This window comes from Colletotrichum truncatum (genome assembly GCF_014235925.2).
Source record: "Colletotrichum truncatum strain CMES1059 chromosome Unknown Contig_0006, whole genome shotgun sequence".
NCBI lineage: Eukaryota > Fungi > Ascomycota > Sordariomycetes > Glomerellales > Glomerellaceae > Colletotrichum > Colletotrichum truncatum.
Genome location: NW_027222403.1, coordinates 1,094,181 through 1,120,241, shown reverse-complemented (window position 1 = coordinate 1,120,241; position 26,061 = coordinate 1,094,181). Strand labels below are relative to the sequence as shown.

General features: G+C 48.4%; 9 protein-coding genes across 9 annotated transcripts; 5 read left to right on the top strand and 4 right to left on the bottom strand.

The window, feature by feature from the left end:
• Positions 1–1,042: 1,042 nt before the first annotated feature.
• CTRU02_209584 (transposase) lies at positions 1,043–2,542 on the bottom strand (the record flags this gene model as incomplete). Its single annotated transcript, XM_070205296.1, has 2 exons — positions 1,043–2,362; positions 2,396–2,542. 2 exons carry the CDS (start codon positions 2,540–2,542, stop codon positions 1,043–1,045), a joined length of 1,467 nt encoding a protein of 488 aa, XP_070060944.1.
• A 730-nt stretch (positions 2,543–3,272) lies between these two features.
• CTRU02_209583 (uncharacterized protein) lies at positions 3,273–3,536 on the top strand (the record flags this gene model as incomplete). Its single annotated transcript, XM_036732742.1, has 2 exons — positions 3,273–3,307; positions 3,368–3,536. 2 exons carry the CDS (start codon positions 3,273–3,275, stop codon positions 3,534–3,536), a joined length of 204 nt encoding a protein of 67 aa, XP_036575590.1.
• Positions 3,537–4,464: 928 nt separating this feature from the next.
• Positions 4,465–5,279, bottom strand: CTRU02_209582 (uncharacterized protein; the record flags this gene model as incomplete). The annotated part of the gene is made up of 3 exons (XM_036732741.1): positions 4,465–4,503; positions 4,558–4,586; positions 4,643–5,279. 3 exons carry the CDS (start codon positions 5,277–5,279, stop codon positions 4,465–4,467), a joined length of 705 nt encoding a protein of 234 aa, XP_036575589.1.
• Positions 5,280–6,955: 1,676 nt separating this feature from the next.
• CTRU02_209581 (endoribonuclease l-psp) lies at positions 6,956–7,493 on the top strand (the record flags this gene model as incomplete). The annotated part of the gene is made up of 2 exons (XM_036732740.1): positions 6,956–7,124; positions 7,183–7,493. 2 exons carry the CDS (start codon positions 6,956–6,958, stop codon positions 7,491–7,493), a joined length of 480 nt encoding a protein of 159 aa, XP_036575588.1.
• Positions 7,494–8,546: 1,053 nt separating this feature from the next.
• On the bottom strand, positions 8,547–9,719 carry CTRU02_209580 (putative alcohol dehydrogenase; the record flags this gene model as incomplete). Its single annotated transcript, XM_036732739.1, has 2 exons — positions 8,547–9,456; positions 9,520–9,719. The coding sequence occupies 2 exons, from the start codon at positions 9,717–9,719 to the stop codon at positions 8,547–8,549; spliced, it is 1,110 nt and encodes a 369-aa protein (XP_036575587.1).
• Positions 9,720–10,589: 870 nt separating this feature from the next.
• Positions 10,590–12,355, top strand: CTRU02_209579 (chitin recognition protein; the record flags this gene model as incomplete). The annotated part of the gene is made up of 4 exons (XM_036732738.1): positions 10,590–10,685; positions 10,736–11,192; positions 11,263–11,801; positions 11,849–12,355. 4 exons carry the CDS (start codon positions 10,590–10,592, stop codon positions 12,353–12,355), a joined length of 1,599 nt encoding a protein of 532 aa, XP_036575586.1.
• Positions 12,356–15,687: 3,332 nt separating this feature from the next.
• On the top strand, positions 15,688–17,300 carry CTRU02_209578 (uncharacterized protein; the record flags this gene model as incomplete). The annotated part of the gene is made up of 4 exons (XM_070205295.1): positions 15,688–15,953; positions 16,069–16,111; positions 16,166–16,551; positions 16,637–17,300. The coding sequence occupies 4 exons, from the start codon at positions 15,688–15,690 to the stop codon at positions 17,298–17,300; spliced, it is 1,359 nt and encodes a 452-aa protein (XP_070060943.1).
• A 1,782-nt stretch (positions 17,301–19,082) lies between these two features.
• CTRU02_209577 (exoglucanase 1 precursor) lies at positions 19,083–20,736 on the top strand (the record flags this gene model as incomplete). The annotated part of the gene is made up of 6 exons (XM_036732736.1): positions 19,083–19,688; positions 19,755–19,843; positions 19,905–20,105; positions 20,180–20,423; positions 20,505–20,626; positions 20,679–20,736. 6 exons carry the CDS (start codon positions 19,083–19,085, stop codon positions 20,734–20,736), a joined length of 1,320 nt encoding a protein of 439 aa, XP_036575584.1.
• A 219-nt stretch (positions 20,737–20,955) lies between these two features.
• Positions 20,956–22,799, bottom strand: CTRU02_209576 (lignostilbene dioxygenase; the record flags this gene model as incomplete). Its single annotated transcript, XM_036732735.1, has 5 exons — positions 20,956–21,615; positions 21,673–21,810; positions 21,881–22,258; positions 22,290–22,436; positions 22,506–22,799. The coding sequence occupies 5 exons, from the start codon at positions 22,797–22,799 to the stop codon at positions 20,956–20,958; spliced, it is 1,617 nt and encodes a 538-aa protein (XP_036575583.1).
• Between the last annotated feature and the right edge of the window lie 3,262 nt (positions 22,800–26,061).

Genomic DNA, 26,061 nt, shown 5'->3' with positions numbered 1-26,061 from the left:
ATAATTAATATAAGATATAGGCTTAGAAGTAGGAGTTAAAAGACGATTCGGGATATTACGATTTTAAAAGGAAAGAATCGTAAAATCGGGGATTTTCGTTAGTTTGTCGTTTATTTCCGTTAGCGCTGTTCTCGCTAATATTCTCGAAGGGTATAAAGGTATATATAGGTCTCGAATTAGTAAGGAGAAAGTTCTACCGTAGATTCTCTCGTAAATCTCTCTTTCTCGCTTTAGGCTTTGCTCCTTACTATTAGGAAGTTTAGAATCTAGTAGATAGTTAGCCTTATAACGCTTATAACTATATACGGTTCTCCTAAGCTATAGCCTTAGAGGCGTATACGTATAGCTATATAGGCGGATTACCGTTAGTAGTCTCTACTTGCCTTTTAGCATATTTTTCTTCTAATAGGGAAGTCTTTTATAATAAATACCTTGCAGTTAGCACCTCGTCTAGGGATTTATTAAGAAACTAGCAGGCGCTTCGTAATTAGCACCGCGCGTAGGGGATAGTTATAGTTAGGGAAGTTATTATCCCTTATAGGATTTGTAAATCTTCGCCTTTATAGCGTGAAGAGGTTAGAAGACTGTCGATTCGGTAGGTCTCTTCTTCTAGTAATTAAAAACGCGTAATAGAACGCTCTTACTAGTAATAATTAGCTATAATTAACCTTATCCCGCCTAAAGTAAGCATAGCAGTCCCTAGGTTACTTAAATAATCAGATTGCTAATAGATTTAAGGAAAAGAAGCTTTCTTCTACTAGTTTCCGTAAATCCTAGTTACTCTCGCTTCTTCTCTCGTTAGTACGAAATCCTTACTTTTACCTAGGCTTAGGTATCTAGTTTAAGAAGTCGTCTCTTCTAGTATTAACCTTGCTAATCTACGGTTTATCCGTAGCAGAGTAGTAATTATAAAGTTAACTAAATTAATAGTAACTAACGTACATGATAAGCGAGTGAGACAGACAAGCGAGTGAGACAGTAAACCAGACCTTCGCGACAATAATATCGAAATCTATAACAAGAAATCTTAGATTGATTAATACTACTCGGATTCCTGTTCTTCGGATGTTTCCTTAATAAATTGACATGTTCTCGCGTTGTGGCCTGTATTCCCGCATACGCCACACCGACGATGAGTCGTCTCAGACCTCACTTTGCGACCACTACTCCGTCGCGTTTCCTCTTGTAGTTGCGTGTCTGCCTCTCTTTGCGACTGTATATCCTCTCCAGTAGATATAGTAAGACTTCCTCCTTTCTGTAGACGTGTTTTCTTAGCCCTTCGACGCCGACTTAATATTGCATTCTCCTCTCGAAGGATTTGAACCTCTGACTCTAGTAATGCTACCCGATGCCCTAGTCCTTCTGTCCCTCTGGCTAGCTTACTCACAGCACTATAAATTGATGCTGGAGAGCTGCTTCGGTGGCGTGAGATTCGACTCTTAATAAAAGTAGACTGTGATCTTGCTTCGCTTGGGTTGCTCGGCGTCCTAGAGATCCAAGGGTCTGGTGTCTGAGGGACCCCCTCCTCAGGCGTTGGCGTTCGGAACTTTACATCCAGCTTTGAGAGAACACTTTCTGCATTCAAAGGGACAAGTCCAGCTCCTCGGAAACCTCCCTGGATATTTTTCCTTGTAAAAGACTGCTTAAAAGCTTCGTGAAATGCTGCAAAGAAATCTTCCTTCGAGATATAGGTTATGCCTCGCCGCATCTTATTCTCAATTTGCCGACCGTAGGCATTCTTTAACGGCTGAAAACAACCAACATCTAAGGGTTGAAGTAGATGAGACGAGTGAGCCGGCATGCACAGTGTAATAATGTTGTTTTCTTGACAAAAGAGCTCGAAGGCTGCGGAGTGGTGACTTTCATGACTATCAACAACGAGGAGGCGATATTTCCCAGACGTACGTGGTTTTGTATAAATGTCGAAGTGTCTGATCCAGTCAATACCTCTCTCGTTTGTTGTCCATCCATTTTCAGACGTTGCAATAGCCCAATCGCCCGGAAGAGAGGTTTCTGTATACCAGCTTGAGAGGTGATACTGGCCTGCAACGATGATGTATGGCGGGATGCTCTCCCCTTGGGAATTAATAGCCTGGATAACTGTAACCCATTCCCTATTGCCAGGCTGTGTCATCTTCGTATTTGAACGCCTTTCAGCACTTGTAACAACCATTCCAGAAGCAATAACGCCTATCATAAAGCCGGTCTCATCAAAGTTGTAGATATCAGCATCAGCAATACCATACTTCGCAATTGTATTCTTCACAAGCGAAAACCAGCCACGAATCACCTCTGGATCTTCGCATTGAGCTCTCTTATAGTCATACTTGCGAAAGAAACGCGTCCTAAGCTGTGGTTGTCGCTTGACGAAATTAGAAGCCTAGCGCTTCCTAACTGGAGGCGCGTCGCGCTCTGCGAGAAGTCGATTGGCCATTTCTTCCACACCACTCAGCCGGGGAGGAAATGATCGCGCATCTAGGTCGAGAATATACTTAACTATTGTCTTCTCTTCTAAATCTGATAAATTCCGTGAATTAGGCATGCTGTCGCGTCGTGAGACTATTCCCTTTAGTCGCCGGCTTAATGTTGCGTGACTGACTGTATAGAGTGCACCTGCGGCCCGAGCACTAAGTTTTGGGTCATTTCTCATTGCTTGAAGGGCAATTTGTAACCTTCTTTCAATACTAGCTGATTCCATGATTTATTGTAGAGGAAAAGGTGCCGGTCGCGTCAAGGTGCGACGGTCGCGGTTTACTGTCTCACTCGCTTGTCTGTCTCACTCGCTTATCATGTACGTTATAAGGTTTACTATTAATTAGTATAGGTTTTATAAGGGGTGAAACGGAATTCCGTTCGTTAATAACAAATAATAGTAAATTAGTTCTAATCGATAGTTTATGATAGTTGAAAGTGGTGTTGTTGACTAGAAGGTGGGGATATTCCCCCTTGGCCTGTCACGTGGGTCTGGGAGGCTTGGGCCTCTCAGCCTGGCGGGCGTGTGGCTGGAAGTGCCACACGACTCCGTATTCCAACTATCGCAACAGATTCCCTATGAGTTCAGTATCTTCTTAGGTGTAATCAATGCTAAGAAGTGACACCTAGCACTGTCGCGAACTTGCACACTGCTGCCTCCTGCGTCAACTCAGTGAGAAAGGGCAGTACCGGAAATGGCACTCCCTACTGTCTAACGTGTGGCAGTTGGGAAGAATACGAAATCTCCATTCCCGCCACTAAGTGCGCCTGCGATCACTATAAAAAGCGCAACGTCGGTAATGCTCCATCAGACCGGTGCCCCGACTGTTACTTTGTACGTGGCTTCGTAGTTGATGATTCTATTGGAGCTTGTAGTCTTACTTACAACGAACAGGACGGCCTCTCATGCATCTCTCGTGGTAAGCACATCGGTGGTAATGAGATGGGAGATTACTGCCGCAAGACATGCGGTGCTCAGGGTTCTAAAGCAAACTGAGGTATACGGAGAGCCAGAAGCAGATGTAACCCTTATTGCCGGCGAATGTTTCTTAAAAAGAGCGTGATAGAAGCTCTAATCATAAACAGAACAATTCATTCTATCGATCATAACAAAATCGTAGCTTGTGTACAACTCCTCGTCTTTCGTCGCTAATCCGAGCATCGACTCAGTTTTGTGATCCCCTTAAGACAGTCTCAGCTGTGATAGTCGCTTACCTACACCGGCTTAATCTGTGTGACAAAATTTGCACTTTCCAACTATTCATTTTTACCGCTTGTGGTTACGTCGTGTGCACACTGAAACAAGCTGGATTAGCATCTTTGCCGCTTTACTCAGGCTGCCTCAGTATTATACGAGGCGATTTACCACCTCAGGCCATCACCTCGAGTCGGATGTATTTGTAGGCATAGCGGCACAAGGAATACATCAAAGAAATGCTCCACATTTAAGAAAACGATCCAAACTTCAAGTGTTCTCGGTTGATTGTCCGATCAACTTTGTTGTGTGCCTGCCTGGTGTTACGGGTTATGCCGCGGTTGATGTGGCGTAAGCTTTGCCTACGCATTATCCCTACTTAAGTACAGCCAACCAACAAGTAGGCAGCCTGTTTTTACGTATCCTTGAGTATTAAGCTCAATGGAATAGCACCTCTGCTTTTACACGTGCTGAGGGCTGGTGTGCGGCTGCCACTTCAACCCTGCTTGGGGGGATCTGACTCTTAACACCTGGTACATGGGAGTTGGCAATATAATCAAAACGAAGTCAGACCTACGGCTTCCAACTGATCGATAAAGCTTACTCATCAACCATTTTGAAAACTTCATGTATCACAAATGAAATCCAAGTCATATATCAGGAGACGACAGTGTAGGTATTTGTTGAGATTGATGAATGGAATAGCCATTTGATTTGGATTCAACTTTATCGCTGCTAATTATCCCATCCTACTGACAGATTTTATTCTCTTTGAGTTATGGTAAGAATGATTTCTTTTAGCAGATGCGAGCTCCTGACTTGGCATAACCGTATCTCTGTAATCAGGATTAGTCTCAGGACTTCAAGATGCGTATTATTTGTGTTCTTACCTTGTTCCACCCAGGGACGTTGAGGTATCCTGTAATTAGTAGTCAGCTTAACGGTCCGCCTTCGAAATATCATTCACAAACATACCAGGCTCCATCCAACCACTGCTGCGGCCAGCACAGTTGTTCGCCACCCAGTTAACGGCATCAGCCCATTCATCCACACTGCACGGGTTGGCAGTGTATGCGCACATGTACGCCACAGAGTTTCCTTGATACTCGACCAAGATACTGCCCGCAGGATACTTATGGCTGCCAGCGTTCCAGCAAGTGGAGTAGAAGGCATCCCAGGCGTGGTCGTAAAAGTCGCTAAACAGGAACCAATCTCCACCGGGGCACCAGGGATAAGTACCGGACGGCCAGTTGAACCGCTTGTTGATGCGGGAGCTGGGCCCGGCTCCCTCACGTTTCGCAACGGGGGGCGCAGCAGAATCGGTGACGTTGACATTGAACTCAGTCCAAACTTGCTTGCCATCAGCATCGGTGGTAAGGAGATAACTTCCATCAGCAAGTTCCGGGAGTTGAACGCTCTGAGCCATGGCAGAGCCAATGACGGCGGTTGGGAGGAGAATGGATGAGAACTTCATTGTGAAGAAGTGATGCCTGCGTTGTTTTGTATAATCAAAAAATAGTTTGAGAAGTGTTTGAAGGCTGTTGAGTTCTAACAGTGATTCTGTGAGAAGATCTTGGGGGTATTTATATTCAGGTCTAGAAGGAAGTAACATGTACTTGTGTCATGTTGTTCTCCGCTGTCCGAGGGAAACATCGTGGTCTCCAGTCTGAGGGCGCTGTTCGGTCCCGTCTCATAGGGTGCGGAATGGCTACAGAGAAATCGCGAGTCACAAAATGGCCTCATGTGTTCTTGGTAGTTCCGAAAGGGAAATTTCGGATTGAACCACGACTCGTACCGTCACTCATGGTTGGCTATATTTCGCATGCCATGCACCTGTTGCTGGGCACTCCGCACTTGATGAGACAGTTCTCATAGATGCCTTCTAAAGGCCCATTCAATCGTGATAACTTACATCGTGATGCAGTATATTTAGCCACACCCATGGCGGTCTAGACTCGAACCTTATTTTGTTGGTCAAGCGGCAATGAATGGGGGTTCGTCTGATTTACAGATCTGTGGGACTATACCCGAAGTTGTGGAGTTCTCATGAAGGTAAAATGGCTTTTAGACTTGTGCTCCTTCCTGATACGGCCATTCTAGGTAGTCGATGAGTAATCGCACGCCTTTCAAAGCGGTTCAGCTCATCTGATAATGGAATAGTTCATGAGTAAGCGTCAAGGCCAACGTTGCAGGCGAATATAATACCATGTCGGTCCGTTCCGTTGATACTGCCCGGAAACCCCTGTTCTTTTCCCTTCTCTTTTTGTTTCTTTCTCAGAGGTGCTAGAGGTGTTTTCTTGCGTGGGATAAGTGCTTGAATTCATATCATTATACGTGGTAAGTGCATACGTGAGGATAAAAAGTGGAACATTAACTAGGTATGGACGGGGGCTTTCAGTGATTGAATTTTCACAATTATGTATGCATTAAACACCCTGGTAATGTGTACGGAACTCCCGGTGCTTTTGCATATTTCTTCACCGAGTATGAAACTGATCGTCTTTTAGGCAACGGAACGGAGCTGTAGCACAAATCCGTATTAGCGTCTGTAACCATGTGCAAACGTGACATTAGGCATACAAATGTAGAATTCTCTCCAGCAGATAGTCAAAAGGCTGGAAAGAAGAGTAAAGAAAACAAAACCAACAACAGGGAGAATGGAGTTTTCGTGCAGCAGCATCAAATCAAGCGAAACACATATGACACATATGTTCAAAGCCACAAGGGTCTTCCGGGAGTGCGAACTCATTGCTAGTATTGAATTTATGTCCAAAAGACCCTATGGTCGCATATGTCGAGAGTTGTTGTCGGCATCATCCCGAGGGCTGCATATTTTTTTGGTTGTATGACAAACTAACGAAGACCTGTCTTACTACGTTTTTCCAATGGCTAGAACGGATGACTGTTTACTTTCTCTAGTAATTGATTCACGTCTCCAATCTTATGAATATCTGTGTGTAGCCCGTGCTAACTGTGAAAAGGGAACTCGGCTCACTGTCTGATGGACTGCTAGCTTGTATTTATGTTGCTTTAATTGCATCTCTTAGGATCGGTGTTTTGCAATGTTGTCTCAATCCACATAGTAGGTTGGCATTAGAACAAGCAGAGATGAGAAATGAGCTCCATGCCAAGCTTGCCAAGCCGACTTAATATGATGTCATGTGCTGCAGAAGAAAATTTGAGCAGGTAGATAAGGGGGAGGATTTAACCGTTCGATCAGCGTCTGCGGTCCATATCCCATACTTTGCAATTACATGTCTATCTTCCAGTGAATATACCTGAGCCATCATGAAGCTTCTTGGTGTTCTCTCATTGATCTCCGCGGCAAGCTCGCTCAGCCTGGAGCCCAACTATACTTCTCCTGCGGGTGTTGAGATCTACAACCCTTCCACGTTATTCACACCCACTGGACCATGGAGTTTGATGTCAAAGGCAGGCGACACTCTCTACGTTGCTGGTACAGCATCCTGTGTCTAAAGTATTCTAGTTTACCAGCTGATAATGAGTGACATCAGGCATGCGAGGCATCTACCCGTCAAACAACACGCTTGCTCCAGTCGGGATTGACCGAATTCGCCAGGCCTACGCCAACATGATTCAGCTCGCTGAGCTGGCTGGCACGGATCGTTTCTCGGCAGTCCGTCTGGTTGTTTACACTACGGATATGTATCGGTATAGGCCATTGTGCAATCAGGCGCAAACGGAGTTCTGGGGAAACGATCCCAACAGACATCCTCCCAGATCAATTATCGAAGTGCAGAGGCTAAATGATGACGACATTGTGGAAGTGGAAGGGACCTTTCTGGTTCCCTTGGACCCAAAGTAATCTCTCGATTGGCCCTGTATACATACTCAAGGAAGCAGACGGCATTTGGTAGCGAATGTGGAATGAGTGAGCATATCATGCTTGAGTTGCTACAAGTAGTCTTTCCACACGTAATGTTCAAATTGAGACAAGCAGAACAATTATGGACTTACATGAGCGCCTATTCAATACGAAGAGACTTTTCTAAACTTGGAAAATGATGAGTTTTTGTAGCAAGAAAAAAAAGAAGAAGAAAAGAAACGTACAGAACAAGGCACAATCACCATCATTATATACACACAAATTACACATGCACCGCAAAACACAAAAGCACATATTTATGTACTGAGACTGGCTACTCACCTGTCTTTCTTATCTAGCTTGCCAGACATTCTATGTTCATTCTTCTAGCCCTGACGTTACTAAAGCAGTGACACTTGGTTGAGAAAAATGGTGAAGAAACCCACGTGATCCAGAGGGCCCAGCCTTTCGGTGGCTGAGAGTTATTCAAGTCTCATTAAGAGCCGTGCGAAACAATTTTATCCTGGCCATCACAAACTGCCCAATTGGATTCCAACAAGAGGGATTTACGGGATAATGCCTGAAGTGACTTGTGAAGACTGTTTGCAAGTGATGTGAACTACCTTTTCTTGGGAGCATTTTATTGCGTTTCCAAGGCGCTTAACCCTTCTTCATTGGTTGCCGATGCACAGGTAGGTCGCTGCTACCGAATTTGTCTCAAACGCTGATCTCATGTCTCCTGATCCAATACCTAGCCAAAAGGTAAATCTTTTGGTTTGAAAGCACGAAATAATACGAATCAAGAGCTAGTTTAAGCTGGGTAGAAAGTAAAAAAATTAGCCATGAATATTTTTCCTGCCATTAGTGTTCCTGTCCTGTTGCATCTTCTTGAATCTTACTCCCTGCACTCAAGGCTTCTCCACTGCTTGCGAAGAAATTTGACAGCACCGATGGCGATTCCTATGTTTGTATTTCCTTCCCAGTTGTGTCACGTTGATATTCAACCACCGATCAAGGTAGGATGTCCTATCCGAAGCCCGAGAGAAGCCAAACTCAGGCCTTGACCCTTACTATGAGCCTGCCAAACCCACCTTTGCCAGTCTGGACCTTTAGGCACTCATCTCTAACTGCTAGAATGTCTAACAGGTCAACCGCCCGAAAGATGGCTTTCACTTTGCCGGTAGCAATAAATTCTCCAGCTTTTTCAAGATCCTCTTCGTTCCCCGGGTTGCCGGAGACAAATTCATGTTGAATATTGGTCCCTCGAAGTTTGAAAGCGTACCACAACTGCACCAAGTTCAACATCCAGATCAACCAAAAGGGGACCATGTCGGGTCCCATGATTTCTTTAAGCAGTGCAGGTGGAGGAATCGACGCAATCGACATGATGATGCCCGTCTTGGGGCTGAGAAGCGGGATGGCGGGACTCATAGTGCCCCATTGCGTATTCAACATGAAGTCCACGCTGCCCCTGGGAATGACGTCCTCGAGATTGGTGGTCTTGTAATCGATCAGCTGATCTACGAGGCCGGGAAGACACTTCTCCACGAGTCTCATTTTGGGTGTTGAAACGGTAGATATGATTTTTGTCGCGCCAAAAACATTTCTTGCCACCTGGATGCCGCTGAAACCCCCTCCGCTCAAGGCGGCCGGGATATAGACGGTTTTCCCTTCAAGGCTTTCTTCTCCGGCGAGTTCCAAGCCGCGCTTGATGGTTTGGTATGCCGTAACGGTGTATCCGGGCAGTGCTGCCGCTTCTTCGAAGCTAAGATGCGACGGTTTGGGTAGAAGCATTTTCTCTTCTACGAGAGCGTACTCGGAACAGAAGCCTGGATTGGGACCGCTAAACGCCGGACGGGAGAAACCGTGACCATACACGGCATCGCCAATTCGGAACTTGGTGACTTGAGAGCCGATAGCAGCGACAACGCCAGCCCCCTCAACACCAATCTTGAGTGGAAAACTAAGCAAGTCTCAGCTCTACAAATTCTTTCTGATCGTGCTTTTGCACTGTATGGTGACACACTTCTCTTTGCGCAATGAAAGCATCCGGTTACCGGCGGGCCTCATTAAATCCCCTTTCATGATGGCTCCGGCGTGTACCTGAACGATGATTTCGGTGGGCTTTGTGATTGTCGGAAGGGGTAGCTCAGCCACCTCGAAGCCAACGGGTGTGCAGTGCTTCGGCGCCACAAGTGAGCGCATCGTTAGGGGAAGGTCGGCCATGATTGTGGTTCTGCGAGAGTAGTTGAGACACGGAGGAGGAGACCAAAGTTTACGGGGAATCACTAGCTTTTTAACTTTGTCTAGCCCGACTTTGACGCGTACGCCCGGTCCGGCAAATTTGGAAACTTCGGTCGGCGGTTCGGTGGGGCAGTTCGGCGGTTTCGGTGGGATGGACCCACCGAGACGCCGAAATGTCCAACGACCTAGACTAAATACGGACTGTATCCTCCTACATGCGGAGCATCGAAGAAGAAAAAGGTGGCAACACGTGCAGTGCATCATTCACATTCTTAAAGATATGTTGATGCCCCTCTTTACGCGTCGTTTCCTCAAAAAAACACCAACTTATTGACGCGACGTCGCCCTGTTGTCGGCTTTAGGTGGCGGGCTGAGTCAAGGGACCAACGTCGCCCTGCGGAAAGAAGGGCACGCGGCTGAAATAGTGGCATTGGCAGATCAGTTTTCTCCATCACGGAATCCTGGATTGTGATAGTTTCGACTTGTCGAGGGAGAAATATTCTACAGCATTTCTTTTCTCGCGATGCGCCGCCCACAGCAGGACCGCAGGAGAAGGCACGGTCGCGATGGTGGAGTCGATCCTTCCTAATGGGAGATTCGATGAGGTCGCGACTGCCATGATGTATTTAGAGAGGAAAGAGTCCACCGGGAAGGGGAAGTAACGAGTTGAGTCATCATCGCACCTGGCTTCTTGATCTGCTTTTGAGGACGTCATCGACACTTTCGCGTTCTGTTTTTTTTTTCCCACGACCCTACCGCGAGTTTGTTGTGGCTCCGGCTGGTTTATGAGATACACAAGTCCATCTTTTGTTCTTCTCTCGCGCTTAGATACCGGATAGTTCGCAGATTGCAATGCGTCTTCCTTTTCTCTTCCTCTTGGGCATTGTGGTGTCATACTGCTCTGCCGCCTTCGACCCTAATTCAAAAAACAATGTCGTGGTTTACTACGTAGGTGTTCTTCCTCTTCTACAACCACTCACGTGCTGACTTCATATCAGGGACAAGGCCCCTACCAAGGAGATCTAATAGATGAATGCCAAAAACCCGAGATCGATGTCATAGTCGTTTCTTTTGTGCACCTTTTCCCAGCACAGGCCAACGGTTACCCTGGCACAAATTTTGGTAACCGGTGCGGCACACAGGTCTACCCAGGCCCGGGTTTTAATGGCGTGATTGACCCCTCAAGAGACCAGTTGAAATCAAACTGTCCGACACTGAACGCCCAAATCCCGGTGTGTCAGCAACAATATGGCAAGAAGATCATTCTTTCTTTAGGAGGTGGAGCTGGGGGGTACCAGCTCACGGGAAGAAACGAGGGCGAGCTTTTAGCCACATATTTATGGAAAATGTTCGGGCCCAAGGCCTCCGATTGGACTGGTCCTCGTCCTTTCGACAGTAACGGACAGGTCGTCGAGGTGGATGGCTTTGATATGGACATTGAGTATCCGTCAATTGGTAAACTTACACTTATATGTTCATCCAATCCAGTCTATACCACACAAATACTAACGCAAATGACTCTCAGACAACTCGGAAGGCTATATTGCGCTTGTTACACTCTTACGCACCTTTTTCCAAACGGCCTCGAAGCAGTACTATCTTACCGGTGCTCCTCAATGTATCGTACCCGATGCCAACATGGCTGCTATGATTAGTGCCACCCAGTTCGATATGATTTTCGTCCAATTTTACAACACACCCGCTTGTTCGGCTGCAACTTGGGCGGCAAGCAATCCATCCTATACCCCTGGTCAAGTTTATCAACAGGCCGGATTCACGTACGACGCCTGGGCCCAATGGCTGTCCAATACACCCAGCAGAAATGCCAAGCTATTTATTACTCTACCAGCCGCACAGAGTGCCGCGAATCCTGGAAACTACATTACCCATGTAGAAGCAAGAAATCTCATCAACGCCTACTACTGTAGACCATCATTTGGGGGTATTGCTGTTTGGGAGGCAACCCGAGGAGATGGAAATCCCTACAATGGCAAATCTTTCCAAGCCGTCATGAAAGATTGGTTACTGGAAGCTAATGGAAACCCTCTGTTAACGAACTGCGAGGTACGTCCCGATAAAATGCAGAGATGATCAGAAATTAACCAAAACAGACTCCAACAACTTCAATCACGTCAGCCAGTCAGAGTCCCTCTACCAATCCGACACCGACGCCGCAGCCAAATCCTGGTGGGGACGGACGTTGTGGAAACGGTATATCTTGCGGCGCCGGATACTGCTGTAGTCAACATGGGTATTGCGGGACAACCACTGACTACTGCGGCGCGGGATGCCAGCCAACATTCGGCACCTGCGGGGTCCCACCCAGTTCCGGGCAGGGGCCAGGTGCTTGCGGAGCTGGTGTGGGATCATGCGGGCCCGGCTACTGCTGTAGCCAACACGGCTATTGCGGGACGACAGCCGATTATTGCGGAGCAGGTTGCCAGGTAGCATTTGGCACCTGTGGTGGATTTCCTGTTTCTACTGATGGCTCTTGCGGTACATGGTCGACTTGCAGGGGCAATGGTGACTACCAGTGCTGCAGTGAGTGGGGATTTTGTGGTAATTCGGCGCTGCACTGTGGCCGCGGCTGCCAGCCAGGGTTCGGTATTTGCAACTGACTACCTCCCGAGAGCTCGTTAATCATAGGTAGATGAGTGTTTCCATACTATCTGTACATATTTAGGTAACTTAATACGATATGAGAAGAATGCAATTTTGGTGTTTGTTTCAGACCTTATTTAACACTAAGCCGACGCGCGCCGATAGAGCAGAAAGGAAAATATGAAGATGGCTTTTTTTTTCATGATGGATAATCTGCCACAAGGGCTTTCTTCAACTGCGAAAATGCATTGTCTCATTTCTTTGATCTTCAACGTCTGACATTCAGGCGTTCTTTGTTCTGGTGTGCAACAGCCAACGCCTCACTTCTGAGAACAAGAGTAAAGTTCTAAACGTCTAGCGTTCGGTAAGTTGTTCGGCGGTCGCCTATTTCTTGATCTGAGTGGCTTCGATATAAGCGCTAAGCAGCCAGACTGCGCATCGTCGACAACGCCCTACCACCTTCAATATCCGAGTGAGCGCTATGTGATCGGGCGCCGCCAAAGTCTGTCTTTTCGTTCGGAGTGCGTACCGACAGACGTTGATAGGCTCGTTCGTATGACACGTCCACTAAAGTCTAGTGAGAATGCAAAGCTTGTTATTATTGCGCTAGGTACGTCTGATCTCGACGACCCAAGCCAAGCCACAGAGAACTTTCCGTCACTTCATTCGGACTGACTCAATCGGACTGTCATTCAAGTTTCCCGACCAAAGTTGTCCAAAAAGGGCGCCAGGAAAAAAGTTTTCCTGGTCGCAATGTGTCTGCCAGTACGGGTGGGAGGGTGAGAGTGTTTGCATTTCCGGCCATACAGCTGAAGCTTGAATTGACGATATCCGTCTTCTTCGCATTGAGACTTGATCGGATGTTCATTTACGGTTTTCTGCAGTTTGTCAGCCACTTGCGGAGGCGGGCGCAACGCTCATTCGTTGAGTTCGCCGGTCTCCAAGCATATTCGCTGAATGATTAAGTCGTCCAAGACTTGGGGGCCCTGAGGAGCGATATGGAACATTGAGGAAAGTCACCCACCGGCTTCGTGAGACTCAGGACTCAGTCAAGGTTCCTGGCCTCCCGCCATCGTCAGGGGTAGTAGCATGTGTAAACGTGTCACTCTGCACAACCATCACTGCTATAGGGTTTGAGTTCGTTCGGCGGATCCTCGGTTTCTCAAACTGGCATGTTCGTCTAAATTTGGCAAGTTTCGCTATGTACCACCGAGCCAAGCTTGTTCATGTAAAAACCGAAAAATCGGGGTGGTTCACGGTGTCAAACGACGTCAACTGAAAGAAAATGGCCTACCGGTGTAAATGTTGCCACTAGAAGACCATGCGTATGCCAAGTCCAAGAACAGAATATTTGGCCATGTTGTACTTGCCGAGAAGCCTCGGCAAAGGAGCAAAAAGTCGGTTCACCTGTGCGCTTTGATGGAACCTTTCCAGAACACGCTTGCCCAACCTACGGTCCGGCCACCCAAACTTAACACGCCTGCATGTCTGTTAGGGTAACAGCCGAGGGAAAAGATGGTTGCACTACCCTGAAAGTGTGGCATCCCCTGGGTAAGCATGGTGGTATGCTGGAAGGGCTGGTAGCACACAGGGTGACGGTGAGCAACCTTCCGAAGCATTTCTCACGATGCGGCGTATTGATTACTTAAGAGTCCTACCACGACTGGGTAGTATAGAAATCCGTGGCGAAACACGCAATCCGCGGAGGCCGGATTCAGATTCGGCCGAGTAGATAGGTAGCTAAACCTCCTATGACATAGAGCAGCTCACACTATACTCTCCTGAGTTGGGGCCATCGTAAGGCTGGTCGAGGCGACGTTAGTCCAACTGACCTTGATACCAGCACGGAATATATCAAGGGATATATACTCATGAATAATGATATCGGATAATCACCATTCACGTCGGGCGTGTTCCGTCGTTCTGGATAATCAGAACGCAATATAATGGGGATGTTCCGGGTCCAAGGTTGGCCAATGTTTCGCTCAAGGTTTACATACACCCGACCCGACGCACAACTCCGCCAGGCTTGACCCAGCAATGTTTGCACAAATACAAATAGGCGTGCCACGTGCCCACAATCTCTCGTTGGGTATGTGCAGTCTGCATTCCGGGAGGGGCCGGTTTAAACCAGTCCCTGAGCGACCATCTCGAGTGCGATTCGCTGGTCATCGTTTCCTCTTTTGGCTTGGCTAGACCCCCCAACAACATAATGTCCTATGCCAAGGATCTCGCTCATGTTGGATGTCCTCGAATTCCTCAACTTCCATGCTCGAAAACCTTATTGAGTGACATCGGGGTTCACCCACCATAATGCGACATAATATAGTACGTGCTGTTCGCCTTCAAGCCCTTCCCTGCCTTGACCGTTGCCACCTCTTCACCGCTACCACAACCGGTACTGCCGGCGTCGCTCGCTTTATTATTTCAGTCCCTTCGGCACCAAGTCTTTGTTTCTTGTTGCCAGCATCAGGGGCCTTAAGTGCCTAACGTCGTGAAGCGCTTGGAGTCACTGAGCAGATACCACCCTTCCAGCGATCGGAATATATCTCCTGAATGCTAGCCACCACCTCACTCACATGCTTCGTGGCTTTTAATGTGTAGCGAGTTTCCCCAGGCCAACGGTACGAGAAACTCTATTTCTCGTTCTCATCTCCTGTCGGTCGATCCGACAATATACAAGTCTCGCTTAATCCAAGAGCGCCTTACCTAACTTGGCTAAGATGCAGAAGCTTGAGGCCGCCGTGTGCTTCCATTGTGGATTTTGGTGGCAGAAGCCTGAAGAGGTTTTCGGCGACAAGCCATACGCTAGCAATGTCTGATGGCTGATCAGAAGCCACGCCGGCTGCGCGTCTTCTGGTGTGTGTCCGTGCAATGACTCGCTCATGAAACGGGACACTCAAGGTCCGAACGCACACACACACTAGTGTGCTAGTAGTAGCAATGAGCCTGTCTCAAAAAGTTCCATTGTCCTGCTCTAGCCCTCCCTGTTGCCCACCCCCTCTTCTGTACTGGTCCGTCCGCGGTAGATTAATCTCGCACATATCGACGTGATTCCCATTCCCCTCCCTCGCGCGAAGCCCATATCGGGGGACCCGAGACATCTCAACTTCTCATTCAGGGTTTTTGAATGACGTGGGCTACTCTCGATGCTGCCATGCTCAGTGTGAGTGACGGATCTCTCTGCACACTTTCTTTCCTCTCCTCCCTCCATATGATCCAATTCCGTCAAAAAAAAAATATCATCTTGCTAATCCTGCTTTTCCTTTTCCGGGCATGAAGTATTTCAAGGTACAATAATCGTCGGACTTTTTGAGTTCCGCTGCTATCATGTGCTGGCTGGCTCATCATGGGCAATCTCCTCTCACCGCACTTCCAGCTAGAAGAGGTCACCGAAAATGACATGGTCATCGCCTCGCTGGCCTGGGGCTTCACCCTGGGTTTCGGTTGGCTCACGATATGGACGGCGGTTAAGCAAACTACTGCCATGTACAGACGGCAGGGCGACCGTATCTTGCGCAATTCCTACATCTGGATGATTTGGCTCGAGATTATCGTCTGCGTCATCTTCAGCGTCATTTGCTGGCTTCATCTAAAGGGAATAATACCGCCAAGGTAAGATATTAATGTTTTCCGGAAGTCATGAGGGATCGACACTGATAACGTGGATATAGCTTTTCGTTTTATTTTGTTATTCGTAAGTCAACCCCCGAACCTCCACTGCCACGATTCAGAAGGCTAACATATATCCAGTCACGACATGGGCTCTCCAGGTATGCCACTCTCGCACGTGAAGTTCAGTTCAGTTCAGCACACTGACCATACAGGTTCAATTCCTCCTTCAAATCATCATTAACCGCTGCTCGATCCTCCTCACCAACCATAAGCTGGCGTGGCGAGTCAAGGTGGGCGTCGCGGTACTCATCACTGCGATCAACATATCCGTTTACAACATCTGGATCCCCGCCCGCCTCCAGATATCCGACCGCTACATCGCGATCAACGATTGGTGGGACCGCTGCGAAAAGGTCATCTATCTCATCGTCGACGGCGCCCTCAACATCTACTTTGTCCGAATTGTGCAAAAGAACCTAGTCGTGCATGGATTGACGAAGTATAGACGGCTTACGCAGTTCAACATGTTCATCATCGGGTTTTCCCTGAGTATGGATGTTCTCATTATCGCCATGATGAGCTTACATAACACCTTTGTGTTAGTTCAAGCACCCCCTCGATTGCCGCCAGCTGTTTCTCGTGGGGCCATGCACAGTATCCCAATCTTGCTGACTCCCATCCAGGTACATGCAGTTTCACCCATTAGCCTACATGGTCAAACTGAAAATCGAAATGTCAATGGCCGAGCTCATTGGCAAAGTCGCCCGCAAACGAGACATGGGCATCCTCTCCGCGGCGGATTTCAACGGAAACCGAACCTCATGGCAGCTGTCTGAATACAGCCTCCAATTGCCCAGTTACGCCCGTGGCCAAGTCAACGGGCAGACGAACCCCGTCGAGCTCAACAACGTCGCAAACCCGACACGAGGCAAGAACGTCGCGGCAATCACGTCCATGCCCTCGAGTAGGCGAGGGTCTATTGGAACAAGTGCCGAGAGTGCCCCAGATACACAACAACCGAAGATGGCAATATACAGAACAAGAGAAGTGGTGGTGGAGATTGAGAGGGTACAAAAGAGCGACGAACCACCACCGATAGAAGCGACGAGCAGCGGTGGTCAGACAATACCGGAAGAGATGTTTGACAGTTTCGTTGTCATCGACGAAGACGACCCACCGGAAGAGCCGCAACCGCCGCCACAGCTCTCGCTGGCATTACCAGACATACAGGCTCCATGGGCAGGCGGCTTCAGCACAAGGATATGGGACGGGACGAACTGCGAACAAGATCCGTCACTGCCTGCATCTGTTGCGAAGGTCGGTTCCGGGTGGCAAGAAGATGCCTAATATCCTTACGATACATGAGTTTCAGAGTATTTGAAAAGCACATGATAAGTCGACCGTCGACTGTTTGGTCTGGATCTATACCCCGCCGGACGGACTTGAGCGAGCGGGAATACACACACACACACACACACACACACACACACACACGTCTGTTCAGACGAAGACGCCACCTGCAGATGGACCCAGCGCGAAGTTTGGGGCTAATGTGCGGCTGAGCAACACTCGGATTCCACGACGAGGGGGCTTTGATGATGAGGGTTTCGCCTCTCATTCTCGGCCCAATCGGAAAATCCTTTACTTGTCCGATTACGACAAGATCGCCTGCTGTCGCTCATACATGCGCGCTGCAGTTGATGCTTGCCTCGCCGAGGAAAACAGTATCGGCATATATAAAACGCCGCCTTCAACTCACATCGAATCGATGGAAGGCGCAGTACATCTATATTTCTCAGAAAAATATGTTCTGAATTTAAAAAATAGAGCATGGGGTTTACTTGGGCCTCGTGGAACACAAGAGATGGTAACTTGGAGTAGCGTTATCACGCGGTACATAACCGGGCATGGCGTTTAGGGAATTTTTACTTTGTTAACACTTCCTGGCATTCGCAACCAGAGCAGTACATCATCATTTGAACCTTGGGTCTGGACATGGGATCACGTCTAGGTTTGGAAAAATGGACATCAGTTGACGTTTTTGGAATACCCCCGGCGACATGAGTATTACGATTTGCGATGAGGTTTTCTCTGAATGCTCACCTAAACTCTCATTGCCTGGTCAGTCAGGCGGTTCTGATCAACAGAAGTGACGTGGATATACAGTCTCCTTGGTAAGAGTGCAAACCTACAGCCTCATCAAAAGGCTTCTAAAATTGCCTCAAGCATGGTGTTGTTCTCGTAGAATGAGGTTGTAACTTTTTAATTGTTGTATGTTCGTAGTATGTCCAACGAGACAGACAAAGGTCGCAACCGATAATACAGGAACAGTGACCAACACTCGGTGTCTCATTTATGTATGCTCGCTCGATGACACTGATGTTCGTCCGCAGCCAAGCTTTCCAAAGGTTGTGACTGGTTTCGAAGCCGTAAATAGTCCAATCATACACTGAGATATCAACAACAACGTGATGCCATATCGAATGTTTTGCGCAGCCCATGAGCACACTAAAGAATCCTGGCGGCTTTCATAGGCGACTGCCAAGCCCATAGCTTGTTTATAGGATCTAGGCCTCAGTAGGAGGTTGTCACATTGCGGTACAGGACACTCCGTAAACAGCAAGGCGGTTCTACCTGCTTTTATAGGATATAAGAGGTAGGCTTGTATCCTGCCAAGAGAACAACAGTAGATCAAGAAAGCTTGTGTCTGTATGTTTGAGACCGTAAGCGATGTTCGCGTGCCCGGCCCCGTCCGGATTCCGCGTCAGCAGCCACAGTGTACGTGGTGAGCAATTAAGTATCCCAATATCCATAAGGAGGAACATGTTCCGTAGAGACTCCATCTTTATTTTACGCCCATGCACATGACCAATATTTTTGCCCGACAACCGATGCGAAGGAATTCTTCTCATCTTCGTGTTGAAGCTTTCACAATTGCTAATCATGGAGGAAAAGAGAGTAGAGGCAGCGACATCAACACTCAATGGGGTGATATCTGGATCGATATAAGTCCTAGGAAGGCCCCGTCGTATTTTCTTCTAAATGCGACATCAACACACACACACACACACACACTCCTAACACAGGGCACAAAATTCTATAAAAAGAAATCACTCAACGGTATACATTATGCGCCAAATCCTCCTCGCAGCTCTCCTGCCGCTCCTTGCCAAGGCGCAGCAGGCAGGCACCCTCCAGCAGGAAGTCCACCCCAAGCTAACCTGGAAGCGCTGCACTGGCGATGCTTGTGAGACGGTCCAGGGCGAAATCACGCTCGACGCAGAGGACCGTTGGTTGCACGTCACCGACGGCTTCTCAAACTGTTTCGACAACCGGCAATGGAGGACTGATCAGTGCAACAGTACAGAATCCTGCACCCAGCGTTGCGCGCTTGAAGGCGTAGACTACCCCAGTTTCGGCATCAAGACGAACGGAGACACCCTGTTGCAGGAGCACGACACTCGGCATGCGTTTGGAAGGATCGAAAACACCCGCGTGTTCCTGATGGAAAAGGGCACAGAGCGGTACCAGACGTTCACTCTTTTGGGGAACGAACTGGCGTTTGATGTTGATCTGTCCAAGGTTCCATGCGGGCTCAACTCGGCCTTGCATTTTGTCGCCATGGATGCTGATGGAGGGTCGTCCAAGTTTCCGGGTAACAAGGCGGGTGCGAAGTATGGAACGGGATATTGTGATGCATCTTGTCCGCGGTCCATCCGATTCGTTGGCGGCAAGGTGAGTTGACGCTACCGTTATTATTGCCAGAGAAACTTCTAGCTGATTGAAGATTCTTGCCTACAGGCCAACTTCGACGGCTGGCAGCCCTCTTATTATGATCCTAATCGTGGTCAAGGCTTTCTTGGTGCATGCTGTCCTGAGTTCGACGTTTGGTAAGGGACTAGAGCTGTCAACGAGATGTGAACTGACTGGTTTACTAATCCGCTTCTCCAGGAACTCTAACTCCAACTCATTCCAGATGTCCTCGAAGCTTTGTAGGCAGACGTCTTATTCGATCTGCCAAGGAGACAACTGTGAGGGCGGACAGCGCTTTCCGGATTGTGACAGGGATGGTTGCGATTATAACCCATACAGACTGGGAGCCAAAGACTTTTACGGTCTGGCCAAGACAGTTGACACAAGCAAGAAGTTCACGTAAGGCTCTCAACTATCGTCTTCTCACTATGCTTGAGCACTGAAGGCGCGCTAATATACGTTGACTTTTCCAGTGTCGTTACGCAATTCGCAGAGGACAAAGTCACAAAGTTCTTTATTCAAGATGGCCAGAAGATCGATGCCCCTGCGACTACTCTTCCTGGCGCTGCTGATAGTAGCGGCTTGAATGCGGATTACTGCCTAAAGAAATCCCAGTATTTCGGCGAGCATGACATGTTCAATGTTCTAGGTGGCTACCGTCGCCACAACGACGTCCTGCGCCAGCCCTTGGTTATGGCCCTGTCCATCCAGAACGATGTGAGTTCAGATAACTTTGTTTCTTGCTAATTTGCCGTCTTGGCGAGTTTATTCTGTTCTTACTGACACGGAGGCATTCAGTATTATGCTGCAAACCTGTGGCTTGACTCGAGGTACCCTCTCGACAGTTGGGCGCCCGGCACTGAACGAGGGCCTTGTGAGTTTAGTGGCAACGTCCCGGGTGTCCCTGAAGTTGGCGATAAGTAAGCAAAAAGGCATTCGCTTTTTCAGGCGAGATAACTAACAGTGTTACAGTAAGGTTTCGTGGTCAAATATTCGCTTCGGTCCCATTGGGTCTACTACGGACGTGTGAGACCTACTACACCCATGGAAGGCGCGGGGATGTGATGATAAGGAGACGGTGTGGGGATGTTGAGGAAATTGCCTGGGACAAGTTACCAGGCTGTCATTCGTTTCTGCACTTTAGGGTCCGCGAAGCTATAAACAGCTACAAGATACACTGTAGCACTTGCGACTTGGGCGCAAGTGCGAGCCATATGCGCCTCGAACATTTTCGCATTAGACAAGAAATTTACTCCTGTAGCTCCTTCGCATCAACCCAATTTCCATGCAACCCTGCTCTCAACCTCATAGGAACTTTGACTATGGCCGCCGGCGAAGTAAACCGTCTCGTGTCGACAACATGAAGCTCGCTAGACATTGTCCTGTAGTTATTCACTAGCGCCACAATAAACCCATCGCCCTCCTCCGCATCCTCCCTCCTAGGCACAAAGACCGGCTCCTGGACCATGTGCGTCGAACCTGGATAGTACACTTCCAACTTACCTGTCACGTGGTCAAGGTGACCCAGCGCATTGTACAGCGGATGTCCACCTCCGAGCACAGGCATGATGGCAGCAAAATCGGTGCCCAGCGATGGATCCATCATGTCAAAGTAGCTGTGACGGTGTGGTTTCATGGCGAAACGCTCGTCGATGCGAGGGAATTCCATGTCATGCTTGAGAATTACCGTCGGTTTCGGTAAGTCGAGAGACTCCGTGGCCCTGGGGTCGAATTCGAAGCGCACGTAGTCGGCGCTGATGTCTCGCGGGTCCGGGGCGTTTCCGTCTTTGTCTGGCCACCAGAAGAAGACGTTCTTGTCGCTCAGGGGCAAGTCGAATATGATTTTTCCATCAGAGGTTTCATAGGCATTTGTAGTATGTCCAGGGAAACCGTTGGGAGTGCGGAACCACTAGATCTGTAAACGGGCATTCTATTCGGGGAGAACGGAGATTGGGCAATAATATACCTTCACATCGCTGCCTTTGGCTCCACGTCGAGGCAAAACTCCGATGTAGATGGGGATATCGGGGTCCCACTGCCAATGCTCGCCTCCGGCTTTGAGTCTTTCGATATCGCACACCTGGGGTATCATGGGGAACAGAACCTGACGATAAAGTCAACAGACGGGTTCGCACTAGAAAAGTAAACGAGATGCGTATGACCAGGGTGCTGACCCAGTTTTCTGTCACTGCAAAGTCATGAATCATACCAACAACCGGCGCCACAAGCCACACAGTCTGGTTAAACCTGCCATCAGGGCCAATACTGAAGTAGCACACATCAGGCGTGCCATCTCCTTTGGCCTCGTAGCCGAAGCACACTAGCTCGCCCGTACTGGGGTCCATCTTTGGATGTGCGGTGAAGGTTAAACTGGGGAGCTGGCCATCAAAATCACAGAGCCCCTGAGTCTCGAGGGTGACGGGATTCATGAGATATGGTGGTGCATCCTCTTTTATAGCAAGGAGGGACTTGTTAAAGTAGTAGATATTGGTGTTTGCCGTGGTGCGGACTTTAAACTCGACTGCGTCGGTGTATTTATTGCGATACTTCCCTTGAAGACATGTTAGAGTTGACCCATAAAACCCAAATGACGGGTTTAAAAATACCTGCCAGGGCTCGGTTGGCTTCTCGCTCTCTGACGAATTTCTCTGTTCGAACATATTTCTGTTGGAAGTCGACGTTACCGCTATGAAAGCGGAACGCCGAGACGTTGCCGTCTCCGTTGAACCACTTCTGTGGGTTAGTCTCGACATTAGAAAAAAAGGGGAAAAGAAAGGGAAAATGTCGAAAACAACCCACGGGATCATTCTCAATATGTGGAGGAAATTGCGGGTCGGGCATGACACGGTAAAACGTTCCGTTCAGCTCAGGCGGTACGGTGCCGACAATCTCCAGATTCCGGACCTCGCCCTCAAATCGGCACGGCTTCATGAAGCCGGAGAACTGGGGCTGATCGGGGAAGGATTTGGCGGGTGGGGTGGCGAGCAACGCTCGGAAGTGGCCGGCCATTGTTCCGGTGTGGGGATGCAAAGTTGGATGCAGCAATGAATGCAAACAAGATGAAATGGGGTTCTGAAGCTCTTTTGTCAACATCAGAGTACGAGTTCGCATGCTAAATTAGGTTATTGACCAAATGACAATTGGAAAGATTTTAAGGTATTCGCCTCTCCGTCATTCGAAAACGATCTTGCCTTGCCGGCTTCCCGTCCAATTCCCCGCCCGATTTGCCGGTGACCCCACAATCGGCGTATCACCATGCCACATGCGTCCCTGAGTGCTATGCAGTTCGAGTACTTTGAACATTATTGATGACCGGCAAAGTCTCTCGGTAAAAGGCTTCTTGTCATGTCTCTTTGTTAAAGTGTACTGGACTAGTCCCTCCCGAAATACAAGGCAGACGACCAGATCCTAGCATCATGTGGTCATCGATGGAGCAGCGAGCCGGCGACAATTCAATTACACTGGTCAGAGGTCGACGAAAAATACGCGACTTCTTGATTTGAGACGTGCCTGGTACCCGGCCTGATGAAGTCGACCGATTTGAGGGCTTGTAACCGAGACCAGTTCCCTAACTCCCCGGATCATGGTTTCCAATGCCACATCCACATTTGTCAGCGGCCTCGGTGGAAATGGCGAAGTATATGGCACCGAGTCCCGGAGGCACGCCAAGGCAATCAACGCCTGGCCAATGACTATATCATCCCAGCTAGTCTTCTTTCCCCCCTTCCCATTTAGGATTTAGTAGCGAGGCCTATTATCTGGTCGGTCTGGCTGGCAGCTGTCTGGCTTTAGTGTTTGCTTGAGAAATTCTCTTCTTGAGCGCATGCATTACTTGTGGAGGGCGTAATTAGAGACAAGATTGAACAGTCGATTTGATGCAGCGTGTCTGCTTCTGTTTCTGCCTCGTGAATCAGACCACGTTGCTGCTCTATCTTATGGTCAAGGATGCATCGTAGACTTAAAGTATGCAGGCTAATTACTCGTAGGCTAGGAAACTTCGGATGGATAGCCATACTCTAGACTACTTATAGAGGAGGATGGAAAAACCTTTCCAATTTTTGATGGGTATCATTTGGCTGTTGATTGCGCTATTGAAAATATTTCACGTTGCTTTAACCTGTGCACAACAGCGGAAAATGGCCAAAGGAAAGCATGTTAGAACAGCAGTCTAGATACAATATAATAGAATTCAAGTTGATATAAACCACTGTTTTCTTAGTGTAATGAATACAGTTTTCCAACTTGGAACATATTACAGTGTTCATGTTTGAGTTTGTCGTGTGGAATATGCGAACAACGGATCTTCTCAATCATCGATGGCAAATGTCAGAGACGCTATAAAACAAATGAATCAACATGCTACGCGTATCGACAAAAAAAAAAGAAGAAAAAAAACTGTGATCTGAAGAGTATCTGAATAAAGTATCGGAATGACCTCAATATGACGCGTTTCGAAGTTGCGGTTGCTATCTGTCGAGAACAGGCCTTCGTCCTAGGCCCGAGATATTCGACTAGAGCGTTGCAAAATACCATACAGAACGCAACGTCATAATATCATGCTTCAATAAGCCAGCGCCAAGACTGTCCCCTCCTGAGTATGCTCATACCCATAGACACAACAGGCAATCAATTCATCTTCACAACGACATGACCCTAACCCTGAAGTTACTCAACCATATCTCAGTTCCACAAAAGCTTAATTAGCCGTACAAGCTTGGACCAACTCGCCTCGTACACCACGTAATAATGTCGGGTTTTCCTTCCTGATAGGGCCATAAATACGACGGCAATAAATGGTAAGATCCGCCTCAACCTCACTATTTTTTAAAAGAGGAGTGAAAAAAAGAAAAAAAGCAAAATTGACACCGGACCCGTGGTTCGGATTACCCCCATATGCATCCCCCTCGGCACCAAATTCAAGAGAAACGCATCTGCCTACAGATACATGACGCCAAACCCGCAACATCCCATCAGCTGGCGCAAGACAGCCCCTTCAATCTCTCTCAAGCCTCATTACCACAGTCTTGGTAAGGCACGGCGGGAGGAGATACCCACGCATCCCCTCCCCCCCTAGCCCCCACATCCCGGGCAGCAAAAGACAGGCGCCAAAAGTCCCGACCCAACACCTATTGGCCCCGGTCCCGTCGTCCGTGCGCCCGCTGGCGGTTTTTATCAAAACTCGGGATCATCAAAAAAAAAAACCCACATAATTACCATGTACTACGTACTCGTGTCTTCCCTAAACAATTTGCTGCCATTTCGGACAACTACAAAAGTCCGAGAAGAGGAAGCAAATCGTCGCTTTCATTAGGTACGTTTCTAGAACCCCACACGGCAAATATTACCCGCGCGCAAGAAAAAGAAAAAATAAGAATTAAAAAAAAAGGGAGAAGGCTCTTCGGAAATGCATCCCGCCGGTGAAAATTCGCTTCCGTTCCGGATTATCCCACGGAGTCCTCCGTACTACGGATTCTCCCTAGTACGGATACTCTCCTACTGCCTCGTAACGTGGCTAACTAACCTCCTCCAACCCCAGCGGAGGAAAACCAATGGCCCGCTGTCTTCGAACCACCACTCACAAACAGTACACCCCTCGACCCACCATCTTGCAGTTGCACTGCCGGAATGCCAAGGCGTCATCCGGCCGACTTTCCCTCAATCGTGTACCAATTCGCTCTCAAAGCATCAGGGCACAAGGTCTCCTACAATGCCAACTGTCGACGAAAAATACAGCGAAGGAACTCCTGATCGTGCCCTCTCCCCCAGATAATACACGAAACCTCCCGACCCTAGCCCTGCGAAGAAGGAAAAGAAAAAACGACAATGTGGAGAAACATCAATTCCAATCCCTGACAACACGTCAAGGACTCTACTCATATGTATGAACATACATTGTATCAGTACAATACACAGCACGTGCTACGCCAAGCTCTCCGCCCCAATACCCGTCCCTTACAAAACCTGTAGTGTATACAGGCTTCTTCTTACTTGCGGCAGGCAAATCATTCTAGAGCCAAGCGAGCCGATCCTCCCCCCCTTCCCTTTCAGCCCACTGAGAGCGTCTTTCGCTGCAGAGTTCAAGGCTGCATTTTTTTTTTTTTTTCCTGTTCAGCAGGGCGCGGCGACAGAGAACCCGACGTATTCTGCCCAGCGTAACATCAGCCAAGATGGCCCTGCCCGGCCAAGCCCGCCCGCGAGCAAGGGGAGGGGCCGGTTTTGCTGCTGTACGTACTATGTATACTATGTAGCTGTATAGAAGGGGGTAAGTATAGCTCGTTGGTCGGTCTTCTTGTGGGTACGGTACGGGGGGCCCACATGAAGATCCAATTGCGACCTGGCTGGACCCAAGGCCCTT